Genomic DNA, 10,393 nt, shown 5'->3' on the forward strand with positions numbered 1-10,393 from the left:
CTAAACAACTGAAGGGTACAATCCCAATGGACCCTCGCGACCCTGACCGTTCTATCATCATCAATCTCTACATCAAGAGGACAATCTAGCTCCCATGGAGCTCCAGTAAATCGCTTGCTAAGCACAAGCGATACAAAAGATCGGGTAGCCCCCGAATAATAAAATACCAAGGTAGAGATACCGTTCACGAGGAACGATCCTAAAATAAAACACATAAACATAAGCAACAATTCAATATAAATAAAGAGATAAGGAGAAGATATATACCCGTCACAACGTCTAGAGCTACACGTACCTCCTCTGCCGTCAGCTGAAACGCCCTGCTCTTCGCCGCGGGCGTATCAGCCCGGCCCTGCCAGCCGTCAGTAATCCTCAATGTCGCAGGAGCTGGTGCTGACACTGGTCCTGCTGCAGCCATACTCGGACATTGGGCCCTCTTGTGGCCCCTCTGATTGCACTGAAAGAAAATCAGATCAGATACCGGGGTGATGGTGGTGGTAGCAGTACAATCCCTGCAGACATGACCTGTCCGACCGCACTTGAAGCAACCAGAACCACCCACCCTGCACGTCCCCTCGTGCGACCTACCGCACTTACTGTAACGGCTTCAGACTTGTTGGCCCTTCCCTCTCGAATCCACCACCTTGGGCCTCTTGCCCGAACCCTCAACACTAGGCACAAAATTTGGATTTCTCTTTCTCTCCATCTCCAAGTCAATCTCCTTCTCCCTAGCTCTCGTTATTATGTCTTCTAACATCTTGCAGTTGGATCGGCTCATAAACTGCCCGATGTCACTCCTCAAAATCTCGTGGTATCGGTCCTTCTTCATATCCTTGTGCGCCACATACTGCGGAACCAGGAGTGCCCTCTCCCTGAACATAGCGATGATCTCAGTCAACAACTCAGTACTCTGACGGAGATCCTGAAGCTCTCGCGCCAGCTCCTGCACCTTAATCACCAGTACGAACTCGGCTTAGAACCTGGTCGTGAAATCACTCCAGGTCATCGAATCAATAGCATCACCCCCAATAGCATGCTCTACCTCCTCCCACCAATCATACGCCTTGTCCTTCAGGAAGCAGGATGCTAGTCTGACCTTGTCCCCCTCGGGACAACGGTTGGTACGAAAGGCATTAACAACATCTGCCAACCACCTACTGCTCGCAATGGGGTCCCTAGCCCCATGATAGTCTGACGCTCCACATGCCCAAAAATCCCTGAAGGTCATAGAGCGCGTCCCGATCAATGCCACAATCTCAGCGCGAAAGGCGCTCAATCTCTCATCAAGAATCTCTAGAATACCCTCCTTGAACGTGCCAAAGATCACGGGAGTCTGATCAAGGATACTATGCGTAATCTCAGATGAGATGAACTCCCTCGTCTAGTCATCAAGCTGCTCGACTCCAGAACCCGAGCCCGAACCCTCCCCGACACCGAAACTGCCCCCTGGCCTACCTCGCAATACCACCATACTGAAATAGACCAGCAAACTATCAGAACAAACATCAATGCACATATTGGGGAAAATCATAACCACACAAGCTCTTTGGCTTCATTATAGCCCCCCTTGAATCGAGTACGAATCCTATGCTTCCAGTAGTACGGGCCCATAATACCTTCCACATCTATCCGTACTTTTCCTCAAGAAGTGCCTTAACTCAGCCAAATTGCTCTACATACCACTCATGTCCAAGGTTTGCAACACTAAATCTCGTCCTAGGTTTTCCTAGGGAAACTCCACACCAATATCTGCCATCAGCTGCAGAAGGAACTCACGCTAACTGGCTCACGAATACAATTACATATTACAAAAACTAGATAATTCTTCGAATGAGAGGTCTCTCCCTACAACGGTTGGACTCAAACAAGAGCTGCACAATAGAGCTAAACCTAACCTTATGAAATTATTTAGTTCTCATAATATATAACTTAGCATATTCACTTACTAATTAGCTGAGATTAACAAGAACTCCTAAAAGCACAAAGCAAGCAGCATTCGAGCATCAAGTAATCAGAACAGAGAATAACCTAATCAGACCATCCTATCACTGATTGATCAGTACTAGCACACAATTCTATAAGCTCAAAAGCAGCCATACAAAGGCATATCTCCTAGATCCTTAGCCCTAATCTAGCATGTTATTCACAGATTCATAATTCAAACATATATGAGTATTTTGGGATAACTTACTTGAGCTTGACTGATTACACGCACCACACCCTTTTCTCTTTTAGAAATCCTTTTTTATAGAATGTTTTTCTTTTGAAAATTTCTACCAAGTCCTTAGTTTGAGTTCAGACAGACCCGATAGTGTGCCCGAATCCCTCAAACCAAGGCTCTGATACCAACTTATAACAAATGCTTATTTTATACGTATCATCCCTCCTCCTGTATCTTTTGTGTTAGTGTGTATTTGATTGTATATGTGAATGAAAAAATGTATAATAAATTATGTGTAATGTTTTACCATCAGGATTATAATTATACTATATCAAAGATAAATACTCGTAAACGGTATAAATATTTCTTTCAAGTCACGATTTGACATATAAATATTCAAGTCACGATTGCATTTGAATATGTGACAACGATACAATATTAACCACTTATAAAACGGTTGAATGAAGTCAAACAGAAAATTAAGACATCGTTCTCATAGGAATCGTTCCATTGTAAATGACAATGTTTAAAGTAAAATTATATTAATAACTATAGACGACCATTATACAAATAAAATATATTACATTTGGATAAAAAGTATAAAAAAAGGAGAATAGGATCATATCCAAAGATAGGTAGAGAAAATGACATGTTATGGGGGGTTGGTCCTCCAAACCAAAGCATAAGTCACCCCTTTTCCCGACCTTTGCCTTCAATGTTATCCACCTTCCATATTCATATCTCCTGCCAATATTATCCTTTTTTTTTTGTTTAGTTTATATTGGTTTATAATTCGTGGAACCACAATTATAAAATTAATTAATTTTTATAGTAAAAATCTAAAATTATTTATCAATTATTTTAAATAAATTATTAATTAAAATATTTTTTAATTATATAAAATTATAATCATTGATTTAAATAAATATGTGAAATTATATCACTTTATAATTTGTTTTAATTTTATTTTAATTTTTATCATATTGTTATTAATTTAATATAATTAGAACGAGAAGTTTAAAATTTGAAATTTAAAATGGAGAATCATAGGTTAACAGGTGGCATGCATTAATTATGAGACATAATAAGATGACACATAACAAAAAGAGAATAAAATATGCATTAATTCGGATGTCTGATAGAATGATACATGTCAAAAAGAGAATAAAACCATTCTTTAATTAGAATAGGAAGATTTTAGTACTATAACTTATAGTTACCAATTAATATTTTTAGTATCATATTAGTTACATTATTTTCGTTCAACTGATAAGATAACTTATGAAATAAATAATTTTTTTCCCTTAATTTGTTTTCGTTTTATTTTCTTTCTCTTAAGCCGGATACATTACAATTAAGAGTAAATACCATAAATGTTATTAAGTTTATATGAAAATTCGATTTTGACATTATATTATTTTTTATCTCGAATTAGATACAACCACTTGGGTTGGGTTGACTTAGTAAGACACGTTGAAGATATGGTTTGTAACATATTGACTCATATTCAAATCCTGACACTACTCATCCCTTGTGGTCATGGATGTTCGCATGCAATGACTCAATGACATGAGGCATGGTGTCGTGTTTGTAGTGAAGGATTAGTCGGTGCACGAAAGCTGGCTCGAAATCTTCGTTAGAAAGTTTCCTTTAAAAAAATAATAATAAAAAAATTGGACAACACGTTTCCAAATTGTTAAAATTCTGACCACTTAATCAATCAATCCAGTTGTCTGTTGCATGACATGATGATGTTTCATTTTTGATGACATGACATGTTGATGTGTCAAAATAAAATAGTTTACACAAAAGACACTAAATTTTCATTTTTCTCATCTTTGACACTAAATTTTAATTTTAATTTTTTTCAATATTGACACTTTATTTTTTAGTTCCAAATAGAACATTATATTTTTCCAATTTTATTCAATGTTGACTATTTTTCATTTGAAACCGTATATATATATATATATATATATATATATATATATATATATATATATATATATATTTGAATCCATATAAATATATTGTTTTTTCATTTAAAAACCACATTTAGTTTGGTTCTTCTAGATACACTTCTTGATTTGTTGGAAAAACATTACATCCTAATAATATATGAAAAATACAACTATAATATAATTAATATATATTTAATTTGTTATCTATAAAGCTGATGTGTTTTAATTGCATTATCTTATCTATTGTCTAACTAGACTTTTTAACTTAATAGTACGTTTATTATTTAGTGAATCTTTTATATTTCATTTAAATAAATGACAAATAGAAATCCTTCTTACATGACCAATTTTCCCAATGTTAGTTTTTTTTTTGAAGTTTAATATATTTTATTTAATAATTTCAACATACTAAATCTTTAAATTTTAAGATATTATAATTTTTTCCAACAAATCAAGAATATATATATATATATATATATATATATATATATATATATATATATATATATATATATATATACCTTGTGGTCATGGATGTTCGCATGCAATGACTCAATGACATGAGGCATGGTGTCGTGTTTGTAGTGAAGGATTAGTCGGTGCACGAAAGCTGGCTCGAAATCTTCGTTAGAAAGTTTCCTTTAAAAAAATAATAATAAAAAAATTGGACAACACGTTTTCAAATTGTTAAAATTCTGACCACTTAATCAATCAATCCAGTTGTCTGTTGCATGACATGATGATGTTTCATTTTTGATGACATGACATGTTGATGTGTCAAAATAAAATAGTTTACACAAAAGACACTAAATTTTCATTTTTCTCATCTTTGACACTAAATTTTAATTTTAATTTTTTTCAATATTGACACTTTATTTTTTAGTTCCAAATAGAACATTATATTTTTCCAATTTTATTCAATGTTGACTATTTTTCATTTGAAACCGTATATATATATATATATATATATATATATATATATTTGAATCCATATAAATATATTGTTTTTTCATTTAAAAACCACATTTAGTTTGGTTCTTCTAGATACACTTCTTGATTTGTTGGAAAAACATTACATCCTAATAATATATGAAAAATACAACTATAATATAATTAATATATATTTAATTTGTTATCTATAAAGCTGATGTGTTTTAATTGCATTATCTTATCTATTGTCTAACTAGACTTTTTAACTTAATAGTACGTTTATTATTTAGTGAATCTTTTATATTTCATTTAAATAAATGACAAATAGAAATCCTCTTACATGACCAATTTTCCCAATGTTAGTTTTTTTTTTGAAGTTTAATATATTTTATTTAATAATTTCAACATACTAAATCTTTAAATTTTAAGATATTATAATTTTTTCCAACAAATCAAGAAATATATATATATATATATATATATATATATATATATATATATATATATATATATATATATAATCTTGTATTTATACAAAAAAAAATATGGTTTTTAATTAAAGAAAATTATTTATACAGTTTCAAATATAAAAAAAATATTTATACGGTTTGAAATGTAACAAAAAAAGTAATGTACTTGAAACAAAAATAATATTATCAAAACTGAATAAAATTGGAAAAAATGATGATTAATTTGGAACAAAAAAATTAAATGTCAAAACTAAAAAAAAAGTTAAAATTTAATATCTGTTGTGACATTTTTTTTTCAATTTTGTCAAGTCAAGTATGTTATTTAAACATGTCATGTTGTCAAAACTAACATATTAGCAGACAATCAGATTGACCGATTAAATATTCAAAATTGTAACAAATTGAAAAGACAGTATCTAATTTTAGACAAAACATAACGCTGTATAAAAATCAAATTATGATGTAAACTTAATTATGCATAAAAAATGTTTGTCATGCTACATACCATATTTATTTATATATATAAAAAATACTAAAGTTAATCTATGTAAATTAAATGGAGACTGATAGATCAATTTATGCTGGGAGAAATTACAAGCCACAATGCTATAGTTACAAGTGTTTGTCGTTTTAGTTTTCCCCACTTGCTCCTCTTGATGTCCTTTCCCCACCATCTATCGCACTAGTGAACTACTTGGAAGCTTTATAAATACTTGGAAAATTCTAAACAAAAGAAACCACGAAACACACAAAGATCTCTCTCACACACACACAAACACAATGGAACTTGAGCTAAGTCTTTCACCTCCCAATCAAAGGAGACAACCAATGAAGAAAACCTGCCATGTTGGCAACACCACGACAAGATATCCTCTGGTTTCATGGAATCAGGAAGAAGAAGATGAACCCAACAAAAATTTCGTCAACGACGATTACCAACAGTAAGTGTACTCCTTGATCCAAACTGTTATCAATGAGCTTTTATTCAATATAAAAGGAGGCCCTAAAGTCCATAACTTTCATTGCTGTAGCCACAGCACAATGCATAATAATAGTTTTTGTCATAAACTAACAAGAATTATATTGTTGGTGTAGAGATTTGGATGGTGAAGGAGAAGGTTTAACTGGATGGCCACCATTGAATTCATGGAGGCGAAGGTTGATTGAAGGTGTAGGGTTTAATGGAAGGGTGGATGATGAAGAAGAAGGTGACAATATCAATGTGATGACTAACAACTACAATGAGTCGTTGTTTGTGAAGGTGAAGATGGATGGAGTTGGGATTGCAAGGAAAATCGATTTGAATGCTTTTCATTCTTATCAAATGCTCACCAACACATTGCTCCACATGTTTGACAAATGTAAGACCCTGCGCTTTTGTTTTATGTGATGCTGTCTAGGATAAAATGTGGTGTAGATAAAGTATATATGATAAATATTTCAAAATTTAAATAAATGAATGTACAAATGAGAATAAATTTGTGAAAAGATAGCATTTTATAATTATTTATATACTAAAATAAATAATAAAATGCAAAAAAAAAAACAAAATTTAAAAAATTAAAAGAGCAAAACAATCATTTCGTGTTTTTTAGGACCAAAAACAAGAAAATTTCTTAGATTTTCGATATTCCATGCAAGTCGAAATTTTTTTGCATCTTATCCTTAGTTTTTCGTAAGGGTGTTGCTAAATTGACACCTCTTAGACACCCTTTAAACACTTTTTTTAAAAGTCAACTTATAATAAAATATTTATAATTACTTTTTCAAAAACAATGCAAATTTAATCAATAAAAAAACTTTAAAAATCAAATAGGTATCTAAATGGAAAAATATGATGTCTTTTTAGCTAACCCATTTTCATAAACCATGACAACCAATTTTTTGTCTAACAAAATTTATAATAATTATTGTTAGAAAAATGTTAATAAAAATATTTTTAAATTAAATCAATATAAGCTTATAAAACTAATTGAAACTACTCATCGAAAATAAACTATTTGACGTCCACCAAAATAACTAATGACCTTCTCGGAATCAATCACCCACTGAAATTAATCGTTATCCATCTCATTGTGCCGTTATTATATATATATATATATATATATATATATATATATATATATATATATATATATATATAGATGAGTAGGCTTTATAGAATATTTATTATAAAATGTAATTAGTTATTTAAAAAAAAATTAAAATGTTAACATTTTGAGAATGTTTATAACACATGTTTTTGTTGAATAAAAGTCAGTGCAAAAGCTGATGCAACTAAACTTAATAAGTATTTTAGAGGTTAAGTGGCTTACTATGGCAATGTGATAATCTTTATTGCATTACTTACGATTAGGTATGTAAAATGTTAGATCTAAATCAGGTCTTACGATGATATGAATGTATTGATGATGCAATGTAACATAAAAGTAAAATAGAAAAGAATGATAAACAAAGTCTTCATGTTTTTGGTTATTTGTATTTAAACATTGAGCTAAATTTATGTATTTAAATTGTGGATGGATATAGATGTTGAAATTCATGAAGATGGTGCAAGTTACACGCTCGTATATCAACACAAAGATGGACATTGGTTACTTGCACGAGACTTTCCATGGGAGTATGCATCTTTTTATTACTAATTTACCATTCAACCTAAGAAACCTTTATTCCAACATATAATGCATTACTTTATCATCTGTTATTAATGGTAACACATAGTTGTTTTATAACACATGCGACATGTCCCGTGTTAATCTTAGTATTGTCGAATGTTGCATGCATTGGTTCTAACATAATTTTTTCTTTTTGTAGAATGTTCATAGCTAGTGTACAGCGTATACGATTGGCAAGGAACTAATATGCGCGGATCCGAGAATATATATAAAGATGTATCACTCCCACATATAAGTAGCTTTTGAAGTGTATATGATGTTATTATTTGAATTGGTTATGACCAATCTAGTGAATAACCATTCATGTATTAGTTAGAAATCATTATAATATGTTAATCCTATATGTGGTTGCTCGTACATTGAAAAAGTAAATGTTAGCTAAGGAAATTAAAGGCAAAAAATCCAAGATGAAATTTAGACATAAACATGAAAACCTTAAACCAAGTTGAAGAAGATTTACTTCGTCAGAATGATAATTTCATTGGTGTTGAATATACATTTAATGATCCTTTCTTCTTCCCATAATTATGTCAATTGATCAAGTGGTGGATGGATGAGCAAAAATTAGATATATAAAGTTATTAGAGAATATTCTATCCGAGAGGTTAAATATCCTCCTAGTAAATATTTTTATTTATCTGTAACATACCAAAAATTCAACAAATTTAAATTTTTTCAAAACAACCATTTTGTCTAATAGAAGTGTTACAAAACCATTGTTTCAAAACATTATTTAAAATCAGAGTCTCACAAGATCCAATTAGTTGTAAAACCACGAATAGGTACGGCCACACCTTCGCCTTGCCACAGTCCATTGAAGTACCTGAAACCATAAACCAAAGTTGTAAGCACAAAGTTTAGTGAATTTCCCAAAAGTACCACCACACAAATAGATAACATGTACCAACAAACAACATACTATGGGTCCAATCAACCATCGGGTTGGAATACCCCAGACCCCTCAACCATCGGGTTGGAATACCAACATATTATGGGTTCAATCAACCATCAGGTTGGAATACCCCAGACCCGCAACCATCGGTTGGAATGCCAACATAATATGGGTCCAATCAACCATCAGTTTGGAATACCCCAGGCCCTCAACCATCGGGTTGGAATACCAAGATACTATGGGTCCAATCAACCATCGGGTTGGAATACCTTAGGCCCTCAACCATCGTGTCAGAATGCCAACATACTATGGGTCCAATAATCCTCGGGATGGAATACCCTCGGGCCCATTCAACCATCGGGTTAGTATGCCCCAGCCTGTTGGCTTACACACAAAGTAGTGAAGCCTCAGCCACCGACCAAACATGTGAACATATAATAGATAATCATATAACAGTCTACAGCCAGTCAAAAAGATCTATAGACCATTAAGCATAGCATCATCCTATATTCCTATATACCAGGATACCGATCTAACACATCACTAAAGCACAATAGCATGCATAACAGGATATCAATCCAATGGGTCGACATTGGTGCCTTCGACCCAGAAGAACAGTGAGGAAAACTCACTTCTCGATTTGATCCATAGCTGATGAGAACCGACTCTGAATCTCAACTCTTTAACCGATACTTGTTTCCACTGAGTGGCTAATTCTGTCAAAATCCCAAAATACCCTCAAGGTCCAACTTGGTCCAAGTCAACGGTTAAGGTCAACAATCCATGTTGACCCAACACGCCGTGTTGACTTAGAAATACATTGTGTTCCGCCTGCACCCAAATAGTTGGGAAAATCCCAACTAACACGTCGTGTTGACTTAGAACACACCGTGTTTGCCGAAGATCCAACAACATAATATGTTAAGCCATTTTCCTTCATTCCAAGAGCTCCAAAGCTCAGGTCTAGTCTAAAACGTGATCCATAAGGATAACGTTTGCAACTTTATCCATTGGGACTACCGAAAAAGGTCCAATGCCCAATCCATAAAGCTTAAAAATGCAAGGGTTAACCAATAAGCACTTAATCCTTAAAGTCCGAAAACCATCCTTTCTAGAAGTGATTCTAACACCAAAATCATCCCAAAGGTTGGTGCTTTTTAGACATACATGTCCAATGTATGTCTTGTACCTATATTAGGTCAAAATGAGGATTTCTGACTTAATCTCTATGCATGGCATCAAAACTAAATTAAAGACCAAATCCAAGACACTATTAGGTCACTTTGACCTGGAGATTCATAATG

At 32.7% G+C, this 10,393-nt stretch overlaps 1 protein-coding gene across 1 annotated transcript; it reads left to right on the forward strand.

Moving 5' to 3' along the window:
- Positions 1-6,245: 6,245 nt before the first annotated feature.
- On the forward strand, positions 6,246-8,538 carry LOC145116179 (auxin-responsive protein IAA31-like). The gene is made up of 4 exons (XM_079052533.1): positions 6,246-6,463; positions 6,618-6,883; positions 8,052-8,142; positions 8,337-8,538. Exons 1-4 carry the CDS (start codon positions 6,303-6,305, stop codon positions 8,380-8,382), a joined length of 564 nt encoding a protein of 187 aa, XP_078908659.1. The 5' UTR covers positions 6,246-6,302; the 3' UTR covers positions 8,383-8,538.
- The last annotated feature ends 1,855 nt before the right edge of the window (positions 8,539-10,393 follow it).

This window comes from Lactuca virosa, chromosome 5, assembly GCF_052849685.1.
Source record: "Lactuca virosa cultivar CGN04683 chromosome 5, Lactuca_virosa_CGN04683_v6, whole genome shotgun sequence".
NCBI classification, from domain to species: domain Eukaryota; kingdom Viridiplantae; phylum Streptophyta; class Magnoliopsida; order Asterales; family Asteraceae; genus Lactuca; species Lactuca virosa.